This window comes from Salvia hispanica, chromosome 2 (genome assembly GCF_029641045.1).
Source record: "Salvia hispanica isolate PSC_SH4W2 chromosome 2, Shi_PSC_v1, whole genome shotgun sequence".
In the NCBI taxonomy this organism is placed as follows: domain Eukaryota; kingdom Viridiplantae; phylum Streptophyta; class Magnoliopsida; order Lamiales; family Lamiaceae; genus Salvia; species Salvia hispanica.
This window is the reverse complement of record NC_142693.1, coordinates 6,845,198-6,871,194: the sequence shown is the minus strand read 5'-3', so window position 1 is coordinate 6,871,194 and position 25,997 is coordinate 6,845,198. Positions and strand designations below refer to the sequence as shown.

The window sequence follows — 25,997 nt, the reverse complement described above, 5'->3', positions numbered from 1 at the left end:
ATATTTCATGTCTAGTTTTGTTTTAAGATTTTCGCATGAAGATGCAGTGCATATAAGGAAATAAATTTACTGATTAACAATTAGTTAGGTGACTATTAATTCACTTTTTTGTTGTGTCTGCGATAACTCATTCTACTCATTCCTTGTTTAATCTGTGTTCTACTCCCTTCGTTCCTCTATAATAGAGGCGTTTCTAATTTAATAAGGCCTAATTGCCTGTAAAGTCATAAACTTTCAACATAGTTTGGTATTCCCCAAACTTTAATTGTTGTATGAAAAGTCACGAACTTTATCGGATTGTGTAAATTTCTCATCCGACCTGATCCAACTGATTTTCGACACAAACTATATTGAAAGTTCATGACTTACACGCAATTTTGCTCTTTAAATAATGATAATTAATTTCTATAATAGTGATTTATTACCAAACGCTATCATTGGTTACCAAAAATAAAAGTAAGACAAGTTGTTAACTAGTTAAAAATAGATGCTTTGATTAAAAACACAGGAATGTAATGCACAATCAATTTTTATTAGAGTAGTGATAAATTGAGAAAAAAATGTATATATAAATTTGGATATTTTAGTATTTTACATTTCAATATATTTATAATAATAATATATTACATATTTAAAATATCCAATTTTATACATACAACTTTTGTAAATTAATCACTACACTAATAAAAATTTGATTGTGCATTACACTTCTGTGTTTTTTTAAAAAAAATATCAAAGCATCTGTTTTTAGTATTTGCATTCAGAAGCTAGAGTGGTATTATTAAAAACGTTGTTGATCTTTCGCATTGCCTTATTATAACAGATATTGTAGTTGTTTTGTCTTTTCTCACTACTACTATTTTTATTAAAAGTTGATTATGCTGATAGTACTATTTCAGCACTATATAGTGTCGAGTCAACTCTATTCATGTGATTAACTTATTTGGGATGATTAGTGGAGCATGCGATTAGAATGATAAGCTTATTTTACATCATAAACTAAAATTATTGAACACAAATTAATACTATGAGATGTCTTGTCCGAAACAAGAAATACTAAAAATGAATAACTGACATTCTCATACTTCAAAGTTCTACTCCCTCAGTTTCTTCATAGTTGAGTCATTTTTTCATTTTCGGAAGTTTCTTCATAGTTGAGTCATTTCTATATATGGTAACATTTTTCTCTTTCTTACTTTTCTCTCTTACTTTATTATCTCTAATTTATTCACTTTATACTTTATTATATCTACCTTTTCCCCTCTCTTACTTTTTTATCTATTTATTTAACACACCAAATATTTCTTTCTAAAACTCCGTGCCGAAAAGTTTCGCCTCAACTATGGCGAAACGGAGGAAGTACTATTTAAAATGGTGTGGATAAACGATGTCGTTCCAAATTGAGATGTTATCGGCCTTCAAATAATAGTGCCGGGTTATAAAATTATATAGCATAAGTTAAGGCTATTTAATTTTTTCTAATGATAACAGAGGTTATAAAAAACTTCACAACGAAAGTTCAGACTATTTAAAGTATTTTAAATAACTGAAGCTATAAAATACAGTTCAATATAGATATTGATATGGAGTATATGGGATATAAAGAGACATACTCGCTCATAATACTCCATTCGTCCCACAATAAGAGTCACACTTTGCCATTTTAGTTGGTTCTACAATAAAAGTCTCATTTTATTTTTATCATAAATGATAAATATGTCGCACATTCTACTAACTCATTTCACTCATATATTATTATAAAACTAATATAAAAAAGTGAGTATCATAATTTACTAAATTTTTCAGTCCGCTATTCTTTACAATTTTTTGGCTTTAAAATGAAGAAATTGCTGATGCAATGTTGATGACGATTTGGTGCATGTTCAAGTACAACTTAGATTTTAAAATAGATGTGGAAGTACATGTGACACTAATTCATAGGATGGTATTATTGTCGTCTGCCAAAAATATAATTTTGTCTTTGTAAAAAGGGGGTACTTGAATAATTTCACTACGTACTATAACGGTGGAGATTACGTGCTACCAATTAATTAGATCTTTTAATTTATTATTTTATTTATATTAAGACATAGATATGATTGTCTACAAATTTAATTAGAAATATTATCTGTTCAATTGGGTTATTGCCAAAATAGCATGAATTTTGTTTTGCAACTTGGTTTATAGCCCAAGTCAAATTTTGGAGTTAGATATCTTATCAGGATGATTAACTTATTATACAGATTAGCTTATTTTACGTTATAAACCAAAATAACATTATTGCTAGCTACACAAATTAAAAATAGTATATAAACAATGTCGTTTCATTCTGCGAGAGTCACGGGTTGACTTATCCACGTATGTTAGAGAAATTACATCTATTTAAGAAAATATGTTAAATCAGTCCGAACAATACTAAACGTCTAAACCTAATTAAAAAAAACTCTAACCAATAAAATTGAGTTATCCGATACCCGACTTATTTTAAATTTTATTATCCTATCTCACACCAATTCCGTAAAATTGGGTTATCGGATATCCAATACATGACGATTATCGGGTCAGATATGGATAAACTCAATACACGATATCCATATTTCCACACCTAGATATAGAGACAAGCTAATTTCATACTAATAAAATTAATGAAAACTAGTGGATGAACGATGTCGTTTTAAAGTCATGTTATAGGCCTTCAAATAAAAATGCCGAGTTATAAATTAGACTACATATTCTAGGCTTTTTTTTTCTAATGATAATTAAGGTTATAAAAACATCACAACAAAAGTTCAGACTAATTAAAATATTTTTTAATAACTGAAGCTATAAAATATAGTTCAATATTGATATTGATATACATGGGATATAACATACTCTTTCATAATAATAATGATATGATTAAAAAGAAAATATCCAGTCATGCATAAAAATAGAGGGTTGATTAAATAATTCTCGAAAATATGGAGCATATTTTGAAAGTCGTGCAAATTATGCAATCAAATAACTTTTCATAATCCGAAATTGGAAGACAAAACGTCTGTCAATTACTCCGTCCGTCTCAATTTAGGAGTCCCGGTTGAGTTCGGCACGAGTATTAAGAAATGTAAAGGAAAGTTGGTGAAAAAATATAGTGGAACGTGGGTTCTACCTTTTTATATTAGTTTTATAATAAAATGTGAGTGGAAAAAGGTTAGTGGAATGTGAGGCCTATTACCAATTATGGAATATTCCAACCGGGACTTCTAAAGTGGGACATCTAAAAGTAGTAAACCGGGACTCATAAAGTGGGACGGAGGGAGTATTAAATGCGATGGCAGTTGCAGCCTCGAATATGAAGAATATCGCCAAACGTCCCTTTAATGCATTTCCTTTATTGGAATCATGCCCAATTGTTTCTCCTAACTGGAAGAAAAACGGTTTGTAGTTAATTAATGCTCTTTTCTACTTGAATAAAGCAACATTAACATATAGTATTCAATTATCGGGAATATTAATGATAAGTCACAAACTTGTTGGTCCCAAGACTCTAATTACCAATAAAATTGAGTATAGAGACAAACATATTTCATACAAATAAAAGAATTAAACCAGCTAGAATCTAAACACTATAATATATAACACCAACATTTAATTAAATCACATTAAGAAAAAGTAATTGTAGAATTGTAGAATATAATATAAAATGGATTAAAATAATAATCCCTCCGTCCCAAATTTGTAGTAACATTTTGCCATAAAAGTCCGTCCCACATTTTGAGTAACATTTAGAATTTACCATATTTGCACATAAAATTTTACCCCATTATTCACTAAAATTACACCCAAATGCTATTATCTATATTAAAATAAATCAAAATAAAAATAAAAAACCAAAAAGTCAAAGAGGGACCCACCTTTAACTAACTCTCTTCATTTATTACACACTCCATCATCTCATTTATTACACATTCCATCATCTCACTCCACCATCTCATTTCATTAATTACACACTCCACCAATTCCTTAAAGCCCGTGCCATAACTAAATGTTACTACTACAAACGTGGAACGGAGGGAGTAGTATAGAAAACCGCGCGTAACAATGGTTTCAATACATCTATATTCCCTTTCCCAAATCTCTCTCCCAAAACCCTGAAAAATCTCAATTCTCTCACACTATGCGCCGACGACCTCCTCCTTCCATACTCAGCCGAAAGTGGCGGTTCCGGCGGCCTGAGTTACAGTTTGGATTGATGAATTTTTGGAAAAGCATTTTGAATTGTGGCGCCAAGCTACCGATTCTTCGTCTTCTGATATTCCAACGGTAAATTGAATAAGAGAATTTTGAATTGTGGCTTCATCTTCTGATCTTCCAACGGTAATTTGAAATAGAAACAGAGCATTTCGAATTCTGGCGCAAAAAATGTACTTTTCATTTATCTTCCAACGGGAATTTGATTTAGATTTCATTTCAAAGTTACAATCTTTGACTTCTGTTTCATTGCCACAATTTCATTCTCATCAAAATTTTCTGCTCAGTCCTCCAACATTCTTTCTTTCTCTCAAATTTTGTAATGATGTTGAATTCTTCCAACAATGATGAAGGAGGAGGAGGTGGGATTCCCGACGGTGCTCGATCAGCGGTCGAAAAAGGCAAGTCCAGCAGAGGGGCTACAACGAAAATTGAAGTTGGAGGGTCAAGTAGTGCTGTTTCTACATCCCATAATGCTGGAGGAGATGCTTATGGAAACTACTTTTACGATATCCAGCCTTTGCAGATGGTATTCATCTACAAGATTTTGTTTTTTTTTTTTCTCGTTTTACCCATAATTTTAGCTTTTCTTCTTACTTTTTTCTTCACGCATGCAAGGGCCGATTCTGCCGTGAATATCCTGGATTGGCCAATTATACATTTGAGGCTGTGAGTATTACCCCTGGAGATGCTTTTGGAAACTCCTACTACGCTCTTCAGCCTTTATCTTACTCTTTGTTAATTCTTGCCAGAACCTTTTCTGGCAAGAGTATCCTGGTTTGGTCAGATATACATTTGAGGACTTTCTTGCAGACTCATCAAGGTTTACCATGCTTCAGCATGTTCTTGGGAGTGCCCTTAGAATGAGGTTAACTTTCTTGTTTTGATGGTTTGATGAGTTTGGTCTTGTTTTAATTAGATCTTGTCTTTGGTTTTGCAGTACTAATGTTAAAGCAATCCGTGTCGTTGAACGTTGCATGGAGAATGCAAGCCCTTTGGAGAAGGCACTGTTTTTAAAGGAAGTAATCCCTAATCTGCGTTTATTGGCTTCCCATCCATTTGGGAACTTTGTACTACAAAGGGTATACCTTACTAACTAATGTAGTTCACCATTTTTGTAATTCTTTAATGTATTATTGACTGTTTCATTTGTTTTCTTCCCTTTTCAGTTCATCAAAACTTGTGGCAGCCCTGCGTTGGTCGACAACATAGCTTGGTGGTTATCACATGACATTCCTGTTTTGGGTTGTAACCAATATGGATGTCATGTGATTTTAGAGGTTTGCAATGTTGTTTATTTTGCTGTAATCGTGTACCATTTAAATTATATGCTTGTTCAAGGGCTAATCTTTGTTCTTGTTCATCATTGTTTCAGCTATTAGCCCATATAACACCTCCAATGCTCAACTGCATTGCTATGATTGTTGCTGGAGCTGTTAAAAAACTAGCCCTTAGTGAGCTCGGTGTCACTGTTCTTCGAAGGCTGATTAAGAATTGTCATCATGAACCAACGTTGGGGATCTTAGTCGGGCAAATTCTCCTTCAAGTTGATGTTTTAGCATCTGATCCTTTTGGGTGTTATGTTGTTCAGGTAATGTTTTCTGATTCACAAGATGTTAGTAGGGGATTTTATGTATCACAATATGCCATTGTTTCCTTATACACTTATGGTTGTTTAAAACAGGATGTTATAGGGCTTGGAAATGGTAATTTTCTTGATATAATTGTGGCTTGTTTATTGTTGTTTTAGGAGCTATTGCAAGGAAAATATGCTCCTCATGTATACCAGTCCTTGGTGGTGTCATGTAGTGGCCTTCGGTTGCAGAACATACTGCGCAGTCTTACTATGTTTTTAGCTGCACGTGAAGTCTCCCTACTTAAAAGTAACTGGGGAAGAGCTGTTGTTCGGCGGGTTCGCTCTCTTTTGCAACGTGGCTGTAAGTGCTTTGCAGTCCTAACCAAAGTTTCCTTCACTTGAAATTTTAGCTTGAAATTTTAATCTTGTAATTCTTGATTATTGCAGAGGCAAGTCTCAACATTGTGAGAAGGGAGGCATAGAAGGATGGTGTTCCACTTGGTTCTTCTTACAATTTTATTAGTATTCTTCATTCATGCGTTGAAGGTTGAACCTATAGTATATCAATTTCATAGTACTTAGTTTTTGTAATACAGTTTTTCTGATACAGTTTGTTAATGCCAGCTATAGCCTTTAAGAGGTATAATCAAATTTTGTTGACTATTTCCATATTAATTGTTTGGCTAAAACTAGCATTGGATTTACTAAAATTTAAATGACTTTCTTAATATGTTTTAGTTGCAATTTAGTTAAGTGTTTGATTTAATCCTTGATTTCTAAACTGACAGATAGCTAGACACTTAATCATCCACCTTTTAATTAGCTTGAGGTTTCTCATTTCTATGTGTGTATATATTTCAATTTACATCAGTTTCTTGTCCGTTAGCTTAATTTTGTAGTTGAGTATTTGCTAGGGTTCTCAACAAATCAGCAAATTAACTCAAGTATATTTACTTTCAACAAATTCAGTTAATAATTTGCTAATGCATAATTAGAATTCTCGCTAGTTCAAGTTTTACGGCCAAATTTTAATTAACCATGATTAATTTAGTAATTAAAATAACAAATTCCTCCCTCTTGCCGTCTTGCGTGCATGCTTCGCTGTTCACCTACCATTAAATTAAATTACACTTCCCATTCCCAAAAGCTTAGAAAAGTTTCAAATCAACCTTAATTTCAGTTTTCTGATACTAGTTTTTTTAATTAGAAAATAAAGTTTAAAGTGAACACCTAAAGGGCAGTTTGAACGCTCCATATGATTTAAACATAACTTAACGATTATGTATATATGTTCTAAGTGCACTAATTAATGTAGTTAAATCGTAATGATATTATGTGTCTTATATAAAAATAATACCATAAGCGAGACTTTTTTTATGTCAGGGAATTGAAAACCTTTTGTGGAATTTTTCTTGGGATGCAAAACGATAAAGTAGTAGTAGATATTAAAAAAGAAAAATTCGTTGCTACTTATTTTATGCAGCTTTGCAATAATAACATTTTGCTTGCTCATCAATGCTACTCACTTCTATGTACTTAGTTGCTACTTATTTTATGCAGCTTTGCAATATTAGAAGATTTTACGTGTGCCTGAGGGTTAGGCATGGTTTATTCATTAAAGCACGAACACCTGATACATGAAATGGTGACAAACCATATTCTAGTGAGATTCCATACCAAAATCAGTTGGCGATGAGTTAGAATTGCTTAGATTTTTCTCGTTCCAAAACATTTAATTCGAGCCTGTTTAAATGCTCGTTGGTTCAAGTTAATTTGGCTCGAGCTGGAATTTAACTCTCTTTGTAACTTCGACAATCTGTAAGATTCGTTGAATTTATTTACCATAATATACTTATTAGTGTCTGTTGTGACAATGGCTATAAGATTTTTATTTAATGTATATTATGTGTTTATTTTTAAAATATGTTACTTTTAGATGCAAGTAATAGTAGTTCTTTATGAATTATGATCAATTGTTAATTAATTATAATAAGAGTAATTGTATAATGAAAATGATCTAATGTTGTCCAAGAGCCCTGGAAGTAGAATTTCGTAACAATTAAATTGAAACGATTTTTTTTGTATAAGTTCATTTAACGTATTCAGAAAATTATGAAAAGCTTCTTATATGATACAGACACCCACCGTAAGTAGAAAATTAGTTTTCTCAGTTCATTTTAGGACCAAATGTCATTATATTTACATTTTTTTTAGCAGCTCTATCTTTACTTTTATGTTCTTTATGTATGCATGTAAATTCATCTACTTTTAAATAAATATAATTATGTTTATTACAATAATTAGTTATCCGTATCAATGAACTTGACTATTACAGGAAAAATTATAATAACAAAGAGGATGGTGTGACACAATAATTCATAGTACAAAATTTTAAATATTCGAAAAAATATACCATGGATCAGAAGTGAAACGATGGAACTGTCATCAAATAAGCAGAATTTCAATACAACCATGTTTTGGCGTGATTAATGCTAACATAACATAGTAGAGTACTTAAGAATTGGAAATAAATTGAACATAAAAAAGTAATTTGCAATCAATTGACCCAAAATATTTCAATTGGACCTGTAATTATTAGTGTATACGTACTATTTTCAGAATAGTGGAAATACCAAAAGTATACTACTATAATATATTGTGATCAAATTTAAAAGCGATCCATGTAGGAATCGATTTATAAACGGAATATGAAGTAAGTCGAATCTAAAATTATAAATGAATTTTGAATGAAATTTAAATATGGAGTAGTATAAAGTTCCCAACCTACAAATCTATTCACAAATCAATATATATTCGTGTAGATGTTGGTGATGAATGATTTTGGTGTAATACTACTATACTTCACCATTTATAAAATCTGCAGATAAAAATGTGTTATTGTTGCAACTCTCAGAAACCACTTTGACCAAACCAAGAAAATTTGTTTAAAAAATTGCAGTCACATTCCTAATCTGTATAAGAAGCAACATGGAATCATCTAAGTAATGTAACACCATTGCACTCATCACATGTTGCATTCCAATTTAAAGAGCACCTCTCATTCCACAACCTTCCTAATAGACAAAATAATTAATAAAAGAAAAACAAAACAAAACCAAAAATTCTAGACTTGTGTTCGAAGAATGAGTTTCTTGTCAAGTGTTTTAGGGTGTTTTGTGTGTTCGTCCTCACACGTATCTGACACGACCTCTCAAATCTCCAGCAGCAGCAAGGGAGAGAATGAAAAGAAGACGACACGAGCTCCAATTCCGGTATCTAAATTCCCACTCAACTCTAGGCTCTCCTATTTTTAGATTGAATTTTTATTTGTTTATTTTATTAGTTATCATGAATGTAGTCTAGTAGCTAGAAGCCATGCAAGGATAGGCCATTGATGAATGGATCTGTAATACAAACATAGTAGGTCACCATCGATTTGTTTAACTATTTTTAAGGAATTCAGTAAAGTCCATATTCAATGTGTTACATGGTTTCACTGAGAAATTCGTTTGATTATAAATAGTCCTACTTTGCAACTCTACTTGTGCTCATCATTTAGGATGAAGAATATCTACCTTTGTTTGAAGCAAAAATTTGAATTAATCTCTAACATTTCAAGTCATACTTTCATCGATCGATAGTAATAAAATAGTGAAGAAAACTCAAATTATATTTTGACCCTCTCCAATGTGTGTTGTGGGTTTGTAGTTCGCATAGCCGCATATCCCAAAAGTCCATATTCATTCTCCATGCACAAAATAATATTTTGGCTAGCTAAAAAATGTTGGTTATATATTATACTTCGAAAATTACGTAATATTAATATACAATTTTCTCACTTCATTTATCATATAAAACAATATTTTCTAAAATTTCTTGCCATTAATTACCCATATATGCCATCTATATATGGGACAAAATGAGTATATAAATACTATTCGAATGGAAATTGCATTTTCCAAATATGAAAATATGAATGCAGTTGAATCTCCAAGTTGAAATGAAAAAATAAATTAAGAGAAAATCGACCAAGGAAGATCAAACACAACAAAAGAAAGAAACTATCCAGAATTACATAAATTAGAGCAATTGATTGTCTCCAATACATGTCATTAATTAAGTCTGATTATAATTTCTAACAACTTAATCATACTTAGATATAGAGAACACCAAACAATGAAGCTTTTAGAGTAAAAGAGAGAAATAATGGTGGAGTTCACCGTCGAAGAATGAGGCGCAAGCTAAGAGGTCCTTTTCATTTAGGAAATGTTAAACATAGATCTTTTTCGATAACTAAAACATCAAATTTACTGATAACTCACGATAGACATAGATGTGAGATTTTAGTATTATATATTAATTAATAGTATATTATTTTCATCATCCAATAATGATCGACGATAAATACAAAACAAGAATCCATGCTATCAATAACAACAAATCTATGTGACCAAATTTTGTACAAGACTAATTTATTTTAAAAAAATAGGTTTATTTATGCATTTAATTAAAATATATGGATGCATATATAGTACATCGAAAGTGCATAATATTGTGGTCATATATTTATAATTTGTGTATAATTTTTTTACTTTTTTGGAATCATAAATGTAATTGGATATGGAATTTAGGCTGGATGACTTTTTCATATTGAAGTTAGAACTAATCAAAATCCAAATCATCAAATCTAATAATGTCAGTCCTACAAAGATCTATATTAAATTATCAAATTATGTTTTATTTTTTCAAATGTAAACATTATACTCTTTCGGGAAAAAAGTTAATATTGTACTTAAATATATTTTGAATGGCCTCACCAAATACTAAAAAAAGTATATAAAAGGACAAAAAGGTCATAAGAAGATAGATTACGGAAAAAATTAATATCCCCTAACGACTAAAACTACTTCTAAGGTGAAAGAAAGCTTCCTTCGTACTCAATGATATCATCAGTCGTAGTCGTGTTCGAGCTCTCATGTATCTTGAAACATCCTATCAATTTTCGAGCACAATAATCATACAAAATTACTTTGCTCGACTGACATCCACTATTATAAGGCATCCCAATAGGACCATAATCATTCCGAATATGCAAATCTCTAAGGACCACACAATTATCATTCCTCCAAATAGAAATATCATTAACCCTTCTAATAGGAATATCATTAACCTTGCTGATAGGAATATCATCATTCCTCCTAATAGGAATATCATCATTCCTCCTAATAGGAATATCATCAACCTTCCTGGTAGGAATATCATAATTTCTCCTAATAGGAATATCATTAGCCTTCCTGGTAGGAATATCATCAATCCTCCGAATAGGCGGGGCCACAGACAAAGAAGGTAGTTCCACATTGTTCACATTATTCCAAATAAGTTCACTTCCTTCACAGCTCAACTCATAAATCTTCAACTTACATCTCTCTCTAACAAAGAAAACAAAAGAGCACTCACCCTTTGCAAGAATCGTTGAGTGACCAAGTACACTATCACACGATATTGTAATTGTTCGAAACACTTCATTCTTCATATCAAAGCTTAGTATAATCTCCTTACCACTTGTGTTTAGCCCTTCCCAGTAGGCAAAGGATCCATTCTTGCACACCGACTTTATGGGTTTCTTGATGACCAAATTTGGATCCAGATCCAATTTTCTCCAAGAATTAGTCTTTGCCAAATACAGACTGGCGTGCAAACATCCAGGCTTCAAGGACGACAGCAGCTCTACCACTTTGTAATCTTCGTGGAAACCCAGTCCCACCACTTGGTGAGCAATGTTATTTCTTTGGGAGTAAGTGCAAGAGTAAGGAGAAAGTGGTAAAATCTTGGATTGACCTAAAAAAGGATTGCATATTACAGTGTCAAACGTAGGAGAACTTAGGCAGAATAAACCCTTAACAGCCCCAGATACTACTCTTAGGTCGATACATGAGTCATGCGGAAACTTCAATGACTTCCCGTTGTCTAGGAGATTTAGCGATACTTTCTTCCCAAAAAGACGATATATATAATCATCATGACGTAAAGAAAAGTGTAGATATACCTCCTCATCTTTCTTGTTGTTAAGCCGCAAGGTGTGCTGATATTTAAAGTGTGGAGAATCAATGACGTAATACCAGAATTTGCAGACACGTATGAATCTCAAGAGGGATCGTACAGGAAGATGCAAGAGGATCTCGAACAACACATCGTTGTTCATAATAGCTATGTGGCTGAATACTGTATAATTTTATGAAATTGTTTGAATATTATGCGATGTACACGTTTGGGACTGGTCTATATATAGAGTGCGTATTTCTGCTATTATATTTTTGTTAAAGATTGAGATTTCCTTTTAGAATAGATTTTTATTTCCAAGTCTGGATCTTGTGCACATATACGGTGATTTCATTTCCTTTTAAACTAGATTTGTATTTCCTTTTATAATGCCCACCCGATATTGTTAAATCATGCCTTAAATTTGTTCACAAGCAACCGATGTACGTGGCTGCAAATTAATTACTGCATAATAGTAGTATTATACTCCTACTAATTTAATACTATATTGCAAACGTTGACGATAAACGAGAATACTAGTACTAGAGATTAATATAAAATCTTAAATATAACTAACCAATCAGCAGTTGCGGACGCGCAGGATTAAAGTTTGGCAGGGGTTTACTAAAATTTCTCAATACTCTCCTTTGTCCATAAAAAATAGTCCCTTTTGCTATTTTTGGATATCGACTAGTCCCATTTATAAAAATGAAACATTTCTTTCTCATATTTTTATCTACTTTTCTCCCTCTCTTACTTTATCTATTTTTTCTCTTTCTCTCTTACTTTATTAATTTATCATTAAACCTCGTGCTGTCTACAAATGAGACTATTTTTTTTGTGCGATCATCTTTATACTTTACTCTCTTCGTCTATCTTACTCTTACTTTATTCTCTCTTTTACTTTACTCTATCCACTTTAATATTTAACACATCAAATTTTTAAATCAGGTGTAAAAAACAAACACCCCAACTACCTTGAGATGAATGGAGTAAAACTTATAAATATGCATAAATATCTAATATATCAAATTAATCGAGCACAAGTTTAACAAAAAGAATAATAGTACAATTCATGTTCTAGTGTTTATTTTGCTAAAGCAATAAATATCAAATACATAAAAATGCATAATTATATAATTTATTGTAATTTTGTAAACTACTTCCTTCATTTCCTAAAAATAAAAATTCTTTCGATTTTATTTTTTAAATATAGAAACTCTCAATTTAGAAAATGGGCCTACAATCTTGTAATATTAATTCTATTACTTTTTTTTTTCTCTTTTTTTAACTATACTAATTTTGGTTAAAACTCAGTATTATTTTTAAAAATTTTATTTTTAAAAAATGGAGAGAATGATAAAAGAAGAAGAAAAAATTGACATCATCTCACCAATTACAAGTTGTAATTATCGTTTGAATAAAAATCTTAGTATCAAATTTAGGAAACCATTTAAAAAGTGTTACTATAATATAGTATTTAAAACTTAGTTACACTAATCATAATATTTGGAGAGCTAAATTTTAAATCGTGCCACCGTTTAAGTAGGGAGCAGGTATTTATGTTTTCAACTGTTATTATTATATTCATTTCAGTTTTAAGAGGTTTTATTTATTTCATCTTCTTCCAAATTCTATGCAACGGTCATTGTTCCAAGAAATTAAGCTTTTTCTGTAATTTTATCTTTCAGCCCCTCCTTCTCACTAAATCTCTTTCCCAATTAATCCCAAAGATATCAATTTGGGAAGGACTGAAGATAGTTTTGTAAAATTTTGAAAAATTTTATAGTAGAAATTTATTTTGAAAAAAAAGTTTGGGAAGGGCTTAAGCCCCTCACCTCCTCCACCTATGTCCGCCGCTGCCAATCAGAGATTAATTAATATTGCTCTTCTTTACCAATTATTATTGCTCTTCTCCTAAATAATTAATATTATTTTTACTATTTTAGCATGAAATTGTACCGGCGGAGTTGATCGGCCGAATCGCCTCACTCAAGTAAGTTGAAGAAATCGTTGCACTGTATAAATGAATTATACCGTAGCATAGCTCTTTTTTTTAAAAAAAAAAATCTCATGGTGTTTGATATGCTGTGTTTATGTATATGATTGGTTCTTAGGCATGGGGGCACGTATAAAGTATTGAAGAATTTGCTCAAGCACAAGCTGGTGCATCATGACTCCTCAAATTAAGTGTTAGTTTACCTTTTTTCTTGCGTTATTTTAGTTTGTCAAAGCTAATTTTTTTGTAATATGTATTTGAATTTTTTAGAAGTCGATATTTTTACTTAATTTTATGCTCCTTTGTTAGTGATGTCTTGATGAATATATGTTGATAAGACATTGTTGATGAACGACTTTCTTGCAATCAAGACATTGGTGAACCGTGGAGTTTTTGCTTCTGTTGGTCGACAGATTGGTGTGGGAAAGGAGTCGGGTATATAAGATGGCACAGTTCTTGCTATGAAGTTACACAGGCTTGGTAGGGTTTCTTTTAGAGCAATCAACGCTTGTACTATCTCTTTCTTTCTCTTCTAAATTTATTGGGATAGAAGCTATTAAAATGAAGGTGCTGCTCTTGTGGTCTAGTTAGTAATCTTTCACATCTTTATCGGCAGGCCTTGGAAGAACATGGTTTTCCTGTTCCAAATGCAGTGGATTGCAATCGGCATTGTGTTATCATGTCACTCGTCCAAGGTTACCTGCTGTGTAAGTGTTTATGCTGTGTATGGTCTAGTGTATTCCATATTTTTTGTCTCTTCTCCGGGCCACTACAATGTAATATAGGGATGTGCGGTGACAGCGTTCATGAACTAATACATCTGTGCTAGTTCATTGTAAGGGAAATCATCCATAAGAGAAATTTGATCCTATAAGACTCAAAATGCAATATGTTTATCGCTTACTTTTGAATTACCACAGAGCAAATGAATAAATTGTCATTTCTGTGTTTCTAGTTACAGTTTTATAAGTTTGAGTCAGTACCACCATTTCTGGGTTTAACCCTTGCAAGCAATATTATGCGTGTGGAGATTGTAATTAACTTAAAGTTGCATAGCTCATTCAATATTTTTGTGGCAACCTTGTTTATTGAAGGAGTTGCATGATGATGACTAGGAAAGTAAAGTTAGTTTTGAAAGGATGTGGATGGAAAATGCAATAGTATATGATTGATATTATTGATTCTAATGGTTTGGTTACAGCTTTTTTATGCTAGTTGTAGTCTCTAGAGTCTAGACAGGAGTTTGATGGCATTTCCACAATTAAGAATTTAAAACTTGAATCTAAAACTTGTGAATGAATCAATTTGAATCTTGATATGGGATGGACAATAATTGTATTTGATCATCCCGTTTCATGCCAAATCCTGATACAATCTTTGAAACAATTCTTGGTCTTGTTGTTCGCCTGGCAGAGCACGGGCTCACCCACTTTTCACAATGACAAAAATTTTATCATAAACACTAAATTCCTCTGTTTTTAGGTACTTTGACAGCGATATTGAGTGCATCGAATGTGATGATTCAGATGTAGAATTAGATAGAAGTTGCCGGCCTCAGTTTTCAGACATAAATAAAGTTTCTGGTTGCCTGGACAAGGAACTTGAAGCAAGTGGTTTCACTAGAAAGGATCAAGATGATATGGAGAAGGTACTGCCGTTAGTCTTTCATCTATCAAGTATCTTCAAACAAAATGTACTTCTCCACACGTTTTGGAATTATGATTTGTTGTTTAAGTGTAGCAGTAGTATTTATTTCTGTATTATTTGTATATAAAGAGCTATTCTATGATTCTAATCAAAGGCTCATATTTGAGGCAAAACACTTGCTCTTCTTAATATGCAGAAGCTGCAACCTTCATTCTTTTCCTCTGTCGAATATCTTTAATACTAGCAAAATGCTTTCCACTACAACGATCAATATCTTGATTGATGGTTAGTATGCAGACGATACTGCTCATCGGACAAATGATGCAACCCTAAGTGGTTTTGAGTCCTTGAGCTTGATTAAAGAGGTGTGTAGATTTGACTTATGCATGTTAGCTAAGTTTTTATTGTATGCCTACAGACTACAGATTCGTTAATGTTTCTATTGTTATTGATTATGTTCAGAATTGTGCAATGACCTCATGAATGTAAAAAACTATGGTTGCAGGAAGGAGATAACTTGCACGAAGGTGATTCAGAAGCCAATCAAAACATTTTGCATCAGCATACTTCCAACGCGCCTAGACAAAGTAGCGAAATGGCCCGGTTGAGCACCATGATATATAGTTCAGCGGACGATAATTCTGAAAAAGAAGAGGAGCATGATGATGGCCCAGAACTTGAAAAGCGTCTGACCAAGCAACGACAACGTGCCATCCAGGCTGCTCGTGGGAGGACGAAAGGTATAACCTCTAGAAATAGTTACAAGGACAAAGGTGGGAAGTCCTCTCACAATTCAAAGATCCAAAAACAATTGGCAGCTGGTGAGATTAATGGCTATTGTATCGTACTCGTTGTGAAACGATTCTAAGGCAATGAGCAGCTCAGATTCGAGAAGAGATATAGTATGGTGCATGTATTTCTTAATATTCTAGGGAATAGAACTGAGTGTAAACTAGCATGAATTTTCTCTTTTGTTTAATATTATTAATACTAGTGTTAGCCCACGCGCTACGCGCGATACATAATATTTTTGTTCTATTAATTAGACATTGTGAATAAAGTAAATAAAATAAAAAATAACATCATCATATAAGATTTAAAAATGAAAAAAATATACTTAGTACTCTATAATAAAAATATGTTAAATAATTTTAGATATAAAATTGTATAAATTTAAAAATAAACCAACATGAAAATATTTGTTAATTATGACACTCTACAACAAAGAAAAATATCACCGTTACGACGTACATACTTCAAGACTAAAATACTATCAATATTAAATTGATACTCCATTAAATAAGTATTTAATATACAACTAAAAAGTATTATGAGGACAATGATATAGTCATAAAAAGATAAAATGATGTACAATATAAATAAAAAACATATACATATAAACATTAGAACTATAGTTCTCAAGACATGGAAAAATTATTATTTTTCTCCTTAATCCCCAAATTCATGATTTATGTATATATGCGAAAACAAATGTGATAGTTTATGATCTTCGTATTCTTTGCTTCCTTTCGTTGCTTTAGGTGTTTTCCTTGCACGAAAATTATGGAGTGATTTGTAAAAAAAGAACTATTATAGCCTTGGTCAAAACTCGTCTGTTACATATGTATAGATTCATATAAAAGTTAGATAGACAAAATAACATTGGATTTTCTTATGTGAAAACCTTATTTTACTATCTCTAGAAGGGAGTAAAAGACTTAGCAGCAGCCCTTGCATTCTCCACGTAACTCTCATCATCTCCATCATCTCCAAGGCCCAAAAGTCTAAGCTACAATAGCCATCATGAAAATGAACATTATAGTATGAAGGCATTCTATAGCATGTACATGATAATCAGAAAATACAAAAGCTAATGTAGCAAAACCAATGTTTGGCCTATATCAAACACAAATATCTCCAACCTTTTCTTTTCTCATCATCTATGTTTTCATTACCTCTTCGTTGTCGTCTTCCTTGTCCTCGACAATAATAAACAAATATATTAACATAAAAATAATAAAAAGTTGAATGCATAAACTGATGGAAATAGAAGTAAACTATAGAAAAAAAAAATCTCTAACCACAAAACAGCTGAAAGAGCGAAATGATGGCTGAAAAAAAATTTACTTGGCCAAAACTCGCCTTTTATATATGTATACATAGATTCATAGAAAAGTTAAATGGACAAAATAACATTGGATAACTTTATTTTACTTTCTCCATAAGGGAGTAAAAGAAAACTTAGTAGCAGCCCTCACATTCTCCACGTCACTCCCATTATCTCCACAGCCCAAAAGTCCGAGCTATAATAGTCATCATGAAAATGAACACTATAGCTTGAAGGTATTCTATAGCATTTACATGCTAATAAAAAAAATACAGAAGTTAATGTAGCAAAATCAATGTTTTGGCTAAATCAAACACAAATATCTCAAACCTTTTCTTTTCTCATCATCTCTGTCTTCAACACCTTATTCGTTGTCGTCTTCCTTGTCCTCAACAACAACAACAAATATATTAACATAAAAATAATAAAAAAAATTAAATTTACAAACTGATGGAAATAGAGATCAGTGAATTAAAAAAAAATCTCCAACCACAAAACACTCCGAGAGAGCAAATGATGGCTCAAAATAAACTTTAATAGTAATAGACAAACGGAAAAAACATCATATAGAAACTGATTCATCTTAATATCGCTGGAGAGTAAAGAAAAAAATAGGTAGCAAGTGGGTGGATTATAAGCTATCAAATCTCCTATATTTATAGTCCAAAAAATAGAATTATCGGATAGTCTTTCAAAACCTTTCACTTTCTTCACTAACAATTTAAATTTATAATCGTTATAACTTCCGTAATATTAAAATCCACAAATCGGACAAATAGGTTAATACTTTTAAATTTAAAATTAAACGACAGCCTCATTGTAATTCAAGTAACGCACACTTTGCACAAATTTTGGACATTAACTGCATAATAATTATTGAGCATTCAATTATTTACTGTATTAATTATGTGTATAATATTTTTATAAAATAAAATGAGAGCAATTTCGAGCACCATCTCACAATTTATTTTACATTAACTTTTCAATTACTTGACTGCATTAAAAATTGAAACTTTATTATCAAATGTGGAAGGCGGCGGTTACATAATTTTTCAGCCATATTAGTAACGTTTAGGAATAAATTATCTAATACTCCTACATAACTAATAAATATTTAAAAGTATGCCAAAAACTTATGAATATTAAAACTATGCCTAAAACGCGTCTTTTATATATGTATAGATTGTTAGTTTTAGTGTTTTTCCACTTCAATTCCTTTCACCTGATTAGGTGAACAACAAACAATGAAGCTGAGTAAAATAGAGAAATAATGGTGGAGATCACCGTTGAAGAATGAGGCGCAAGCTAAGGGGTCCTTTTCATTTAGGAAATGTTAAACATAGATCTTTTTCGATAACTGAAACATCAAATTTAATGATTACTCACGATAGACATAGATGTGAGATCTTAGTATTATAGTATCAATATACTAGTATTATTTTCATCATCCAATAACGATCGACGATAAATACAAAACAAGAATCCGTGCTATCAATAATGATTGACATAGATAGAATTTACGCTATATGACTGTTTCATATTGAAGTTAGAACAAATCAAAATCCAAATCATCAAATCTAATAATGTCAGTCCTACAAAGATCTATACTAAATTATCAAATTATGTTTTATTTTTTCAAATGTAAACAGTATACTCTATTGGAAAAAAAGTTAATATTGTTTAAATGATAAAAAATGATTGAGATAAATATATTTTGAATTGCCTCACCAAATACTAAAATAAATTATATAAAAGGACATAAGAATTACGCACAAAATTAATATCCCCTAAAGACTAATACTAATTCTAAGGTGAAAGAAAACTTCCTTCATACTCAATGATATCATCAGTCGTGTTCGAGCTCTCATGCATTTTGAAACGTCCTATCAATTTCCGAGCACGATAATCATACAAAAACACTTCGCTCGATTGACAACCTCTAAGTACCACACTATCATAATTCATCCTAACAGGAAAATGCAAACCTCTAAAGACCACACAGTTATCATTCCTCTTAATAGGAATATCATTAATCCCCAAAATAGGCAGGGCCGTAGACAAAGAACATATTCCCACATTATTCACATTATTCCAAATAAGTCTACTTCCTTCACAGCTCAACTCATAAATTTTCAACTCCCATGTCTCTATAACTAACATAATAAAAGAGCACTCACCCTTTGCAAGAATCATTAAGCGACGACCATGTGTTCTGTCACACGATATTATGATTGTTCGAAACACTTCATTCTTCATATCAAAGAAGAATTCTCTAGTGTTTTCATGTCAAAATATAGGTATTAAATTTGATCGGAAATTAAAAAGAAATACATCACTTGAAATTAAAAGGAAACAACATAATACATTATTCGTTTCAGGCTACTTACATCATAGTATTTCATTTCCAATCATCCTAAAATATTATTTATATCATTTTATTTTGTATTAAAAACTTTTTTCCTTTCATATTATCATTTCTATTATATTCTTATTATATTTACATTTTTGATCTTATAGTCCGGGCTATAGTCTGGGTGCTCGCAATGGCGGACTATAACCTGGACAATAGTCTAGACTATATAATACTACATTACGGGTATTGTCTCATAATAATTTAATTACACTTTTGTTGTAAATGTTAAACATAACATATTATGTAATGCAGTAATAATTTTTATTTTATAACAAATATTATTAGAACAATAAAATTACGAGGGAGACAAATAGAACAACATTCATGGAAAGGCCACAATAACAGACTCCACAGTATCAATACTCTTGACTTTGAATGTGGAGAATCCAGCCTCCTTCAGTAGATACGCCCATTCCCCGTAAGTTCTCTCCTTCCCCTTCCCCTCCTCCGTCACTGCTAACATTACCATATCGAGTGATAATCGAGCACCGGTGAACTCATCGTTGTCGCTGTCTTCGTCAATTATAGCATCGTTGTCGTTGTCGCTGTCTTCGTCAATTATAGATAAAGAGGGCTTCCGCTCCGCAGGGCCTCGGCGCTCAAGCCGGTCGGGCTCCGCGTCGCCGGCGTCGACTGCAACAAGAAGAAATCTCCCAGCTTGTCGCTCGTGAAAAAGCGCGAAAGCGGCGTTTGATCGTAGTAAACCAACGGAGATGACTGGTCTTTCTTGAAGATGCCGTGGAAGATGAGGAAGCGCATGAGGCGGAAGAGCGGTTCCTCGGGGCAGTTGGCGGCGGCGGAGAGCTGAGAGAGCGACATTGGGCCGCCGTGGTTTTCCAAGATGTCGGGAAGCGCTAGCTCCACCGCGCAAACAATGGCACTCGACTTGATGTAGCTGTAGGCAGTGCTCCACGCTTCGGCTCGAGCTCGGACTTCTTCATCTACCACCATTTTCACCTCTCTTTTTTTTTTGTCCAAATTTTGAACCATAAGAGATGGGACAAATTGGGACTAATTTATAGATTGATTGTGTCATATCTTTTGGAAATAAAAAATCTTAAAAAAATGTTTCAAGTATTATGAGTAAAAAATATAGATAGAAACATAATTAAAGTATATCAATACAAAATGGGTCTAACTCATACTAGTATATTAATACACGAGAATTTTTTATAATTAAAATTTAATAAGTTATTATTCCTCTTCTCCATAGAGTATATTATAGTGCGGGTGGGTGTTCCAATTGCCACTATATATCAATTAATGGGCATTAAGGAGGCATGGAATTATTAAAGGGTAGCCCGTTTCAAGTTAGGCTGAATCTAACCTATTAGTATATACGGAGTATTTGAAAATTTTGGCCATGTCGATGTATACTGGATTAGGACTGGGGAAAAATACCGAAAAAATGATATATCGCTCGTATCGTATTGAAAAATATCAAAAAATTATCGATATTTTCGATATATCGTAATTTTCGATACGATACGATATCGTATCGTAAGTTTTCGATACGATAACGATATGAATTTCCTTATATCGCGATATATCGTTTTATATCGAAAATACGATATATATCGAAAATTTTCGATATATATCGATATTTTATTTTCGATATATATCGATATTTAACGATATATCGAATTTCGGTACGATATATCGAAATATCGATACGATAACGATATGAAATTTTTTTATATCGAAACTTTCGATACAATAACGATATGAAATTCTTTCATATCTATGTTTTCGATACGATACACAATACAACGTTTTCGATACGATATATCGTATCGACCCACCCCTAACTGGATACCATGCTAATTTTTCGTGATTGTTCCGTCACGAATAAATCAACTAACAGAGTAAGTCGAAAATTATTGACGTGATACACGTATGTCTGAAAACTAACAACGTTCTAGATTAGTGGTGTAAATATACACCTAAATGAATTCGTTGAGTGGTAAAAAATATGTAAATAATAGTATTATGTAAAAATTTGGTTATCGTATTCCAACATCTCAATCTCTCTGCTCAACGATGAAGAAATTGCACAAATAAAATCAATATAATAAAAAATTATTTAAATAAATCAATTAATTTTTAAGAATTAAAGATACAAGTCCTCCCACGTGTCACATAGGTGTGTTTTGCAAGTTCCTCATCCTCCTCGAAACAACTGAAAATAACCGCAATAAGGCTTAGTTAATAGCCAAATAAATATTGTAATTGCAGTTCCATTCAAATGTTATTTGCAGTTAATTTCCAGAACTGTTACTCCAACCCATCAAAAATTTGAGATGATTTTATTAAAAACAGATTTCAAATTTGAGCCAATAAAATAATACTATGGGCCAATAACTAGCACCAGCATTGGCGGACCTATGTGGACAGTTTATGAAGTACAATAGCTAATTATTTTACTCCGTATAATATAGCGTGTATAAGGCATTTTTAAAACAAAATTGATTGTTGATTATAGGAGTTGTGGCTAGACGCATATGTGATCACGTGGAGGGTAACCCATTTAGAATGCTCATAAGCACACATATACTGTGTGCAAAATATTTTTATTGTAGAACTAAGTTTATTGTTAATTAAGCTGTTTCTTTTTGGCACAAGGATTAACAAAGAAAAGAAAAGTTTAATAACTTCCCATTAGAAAGATGACTCACTAACAAGGGACAAATATAATAGTAATGGACTAATAGCATACATGTTTAACTAGATTTTTTCAACTTTCTATTCTTTTTTTTTTTATTTCTTAACACTTGTCCCGTCAAAAAATAATAAATCATGGACATACTATAAAAAACTTATCTTTTAGAGACATAAAAATTGGGACGCGGTTACTAGCATTTGGAAATTCTAAAAATAATCATAAATTAGGAAACAAAAGAAAACGATCCTAAGTTGAAAGCAAATTATCTTAATTTTTTGCTTTTTTAAGACGTTTCTATTGGTATCTTCTAATTTTATTTGGGACACTAACAATAAAGATATTGTATGAAGTATTAACAATAAAGATATTGTATGAAGTATTAGTAGTATAATTAGATACACAAATTAGCAACCTTAATAACACTAAAAAGTGTCTTTTATCAATTTTTTTTAGTGAAACATATATGGATTATATATGTTAGCCATTAATTTATAACTTTGTTTTGAAGTTGGAAATAATTAAATAAATGAGGTTTGATTATTTGCGATACCATATAAAAATTAATTTTATAAACAATGACTTAACTATATTGACATACAATTTTTTAAAGTTTTCAGAATTTTTGCATATTTTATATTTCACCTTTTAGTACATAGTAGTATATAAGTTATTTATTCTCTATGGTCACAGACGTTATTCAATATTCTCCCTATTCAATACTCAGAACATGCAAACCTCTAAGGACCACACAATTATCACTCCTCCTAATAGGAAACCTCAAAATCGCCACCCGTCCACCGCCGCCAGTGCCGCTGCTCCACCGCATTTGCATCACTTCCCCTTCGTCACGGCTCCCATGCGCCTTGCAATAGGCGCCGCGACGGCGTGTCTATTGTGGTCACTCTAAGTAATACGTAGAACCATTGGCAGATCCAACATTGTTTTACCCCCAAACTAAATGTATAATACTATTATTACTTCGACTAACTTATGTTATTGTCCAGCAGCCCAGCAGTAAAACTATGTTGTTTTAACTTAGAGGTCTCAGGTTTGCAACATTCTGACAAATTTTACCCCTTATTCTTTCTCTTTTGTTTTTAAACCCTTTGATTTCTAATCGTTTTACTTCTTTTCCTGACTATTTTGTTTATCTTTTGTTGGACACATTTCATCTTGTGGGCCAAGTCATTTTTTGCTGAATGGTCGTCATTGTTCACCATAGAACCTCTTGATTTGGTAAGACTTTGTCATATTTTATGGTTTTTGATATAGTAGTCACAACTCTATCATTGTGTTGCTCTCATGCATCCTTATTTTTTACTCCATCCGTCCTGTTTAAGATGACACATTTTCCTTTTTAGTTTGTCCCAACTAAGATGACACATTTCATTTTTTGAAAACTTTCTCTCTCCAATTAATACATTTAACCACTTTTTCTCACTCCTGTTAAAATATTCATCTCTCTTTATCTCTCTACTTTAATACTTACACTCACCTTTTCTCTCTCCAATTAAAAACACTTTAACTAATAACTCCTAAACTCCCGTGCCGGCTAAGAAATGTGTCATCTTAGACGGGACGAGGGGAGTAGAATCTTCTCTGCCAATAATATAGGGGTTTGCTAAGTTCCTCAATTGAGGAATTTCATGTAAACTCTTCAAGATTCACCAAACTTGAGCATTTTTTTTTGGGTATGCCTTTGATTAGGTAAAGGTTCATCTTTACCTATCTGTAATTATTGTAATTATATATGTTTCGTAGCGACTATGTATTGTGATAATTTTCCTATCTGTTATTTCTTGAGTTTTTTTTATTGACCTAGTACTTTTGGTTTGCCACATTTCAGTTCATCAGCATCTGTGATTGTCCTGCTCAATTATACAGTTTGGCTAATGTTCGGTCACGTTATATTCATGTCTTGAGCAATAACCAATTTGCATGTCATGTTGTGTTGAAGGTATGCAGTTTTTGTTGTTTGTGCAATCTGTAAAGTGTCTTTAAATTCATAAGCTTTTCATCGTCATTTTTGTTTTCGATACATTGGTGAGGTCATCACTCTATATTTATTTTGTATTCTTGCTCATTAACATCAAATGCTCGGTTTTCAACTTTTGGATAAGGCTTAAAAAAATGTGTTGATCAACACAGTTTGGGGATCATTATGAGGGCGATTGACCTACATGTTCGGCCCTTGGCTTCTCATCCTCTTGGTAACTTCGTTGTTCAGGTATGATGTATGTTTTGTTGAAAATAAGATGTGTATTTTACTCTGATCCTCCTTTGGTGTATTATTAAAGGCTGTCATTCGTCTTGGAGATGATAATGTTCATGGAAGTGTAATTGGGCAATTGATGGATCCTAATACACTCTTGGTATGGATGTGTGATTATTATTATTATTAGTCAGCATAAACTGGTTGGCTGGGTTGTGAAAACTATAAAATATAAGTGATCACCGATGAAGTGACCCGGATTGGCTGGGTTGTGAAAACTATTTTTTTCATACATTTTTTTACATATTTTAAATTTAATATTAGAAATTATAAATAAGGGTAAATTGCCTAAAAAGTCAAAAACTTTGGGGAAGGTTTAGTTTTTCCCACAAACTATAAAAGTTACGCCTAAAGTCACGAACTTTATCAGATCGTGCAAATTTCTCAAATTACCCGACCCAAAGACATATCTCCCTTAAAAACTTATCCCACGTGGCATACCGGAGGTGTGCCTTGGCAAAATTTCTGAACTCAGGTAATATACCCTCTTTTTAGCTGATTTCAAAAGCGCAACCCCAATTCAATCAACGAAAAACTTATTCACAAGAGTGAAATCGTCGACAAACAGTTTAAGGATGAAATCGGCGCTGTGTAAAGAAAATTCATTAAAAAAGCATAAAATGACGTCGTTTTGTGCCCAATCAAAAATTTTGCCAAGTCACGCCTCTGTCATGCCACGTGAGATAAGTTTTTAACGGAAATATGTCGTCAGATCGGGTAGTTTGGGAAATTTGCACGATCAGATAAAGTTTGTGACTTTAGACGCAACTTTTATAGTTTGTGCAGAAAAACCAAATTTTCCCCAAAGTTTGTGACTTTTTAGGCAAATTGCCCTATAGATAAAAAATAGTTACATTTCATGTATTAAATTATTTATAATATTTTATATTTTAACATAAAATCATATTTATTCATTAGATTATTTAAATTTATCTTATTGCAATTATTTTTAAAAAATTCAAATGTAAGTAGAAATTTTTAAAAATAAAAATAATTATAAAATTTAGATATATATAAAATTATGTTGAGACTAAAACTTTCAGTGACATTAT

The 25,997-nt window shown here is 32.0% G+C and overlaps 1 protein-coding gene and 2 pseudogenes across 2 annotated transcripts; 2 read left to right on the top strand and 1 right to left on the bottom strand.

The window, feature by feature from the left end:
• Nucleotides 1-4,128: 4,128 nt before the first annotated feature.
• LOC148931489 (pumilio homolog 11-like) lies at nt 4,129-6,456 on the top strand. Its single transcript, XM_089063551.1, has 9 exons — nt 4,129-4,302; nt 4,584-4,759; nt 4,849-4,899; nt 4,983-5,098; nt 5,171-5,312; nt 5,400-5,510; nt 5,606-5,821; nt 5,981-6,167; nt 6,254-6,456. Coding segments are annotated over exons 2-9 (828 nt in total). The 5' UTR covers nt 4,129-4,302; nt 4,584-4,756; the 3' UTR covers nt 6,256-6,456.
• Nucleotides 6,457-12,015: 5,559 nt separating this feature from the next.
• Nucleotides 12,016-15,590, top strand: LOC125212799 (uncharacterized; annotated as a pseudogene). Its single transcript, XR_016135541.1, has 7 exons — nt 12,016-12,030; nt 13,795-13,841; nt 13,963-14,068; nt 14,183-14,354; nt 14,432-14,558; nt 15,193-15,492; nt 15,585-15,590. The product of XR_016135541.1 is annotated as an uncharacterized LOC125212799 (transcript).
• Nucleotides 15,591-20,500: 4,910 nt separating this feature from the next.
• On the bottom strand, nt 20,501-21,047 carry LOC125185743 (flavonoid 4'-O-methyltransferase 4 pseudogene; annotated as a pseudogene).
• Between the last annotated feature and the right edge of the window lie 4,950 nt (nt 21,048-25,997).

Coding starts and splice junctions, on each gene's coding strand:
- LOC148931489 (XM_089063551.1), top strand. Junction 5,099..5,170: donor GGGAGTGCCCTTAGAATGAG/GTTAACTTTCTT, acceptor TTGGTTTTGCAG/TACTAATGTTAAAGCAATCC. Junction 5,822..5,980: donor TTGGGTGTTATGTTGTTCAG/GTAATGTTTTCT, acceptor TTGTTGTTTTAG/GAGCTATTGCAAGGAAAATA.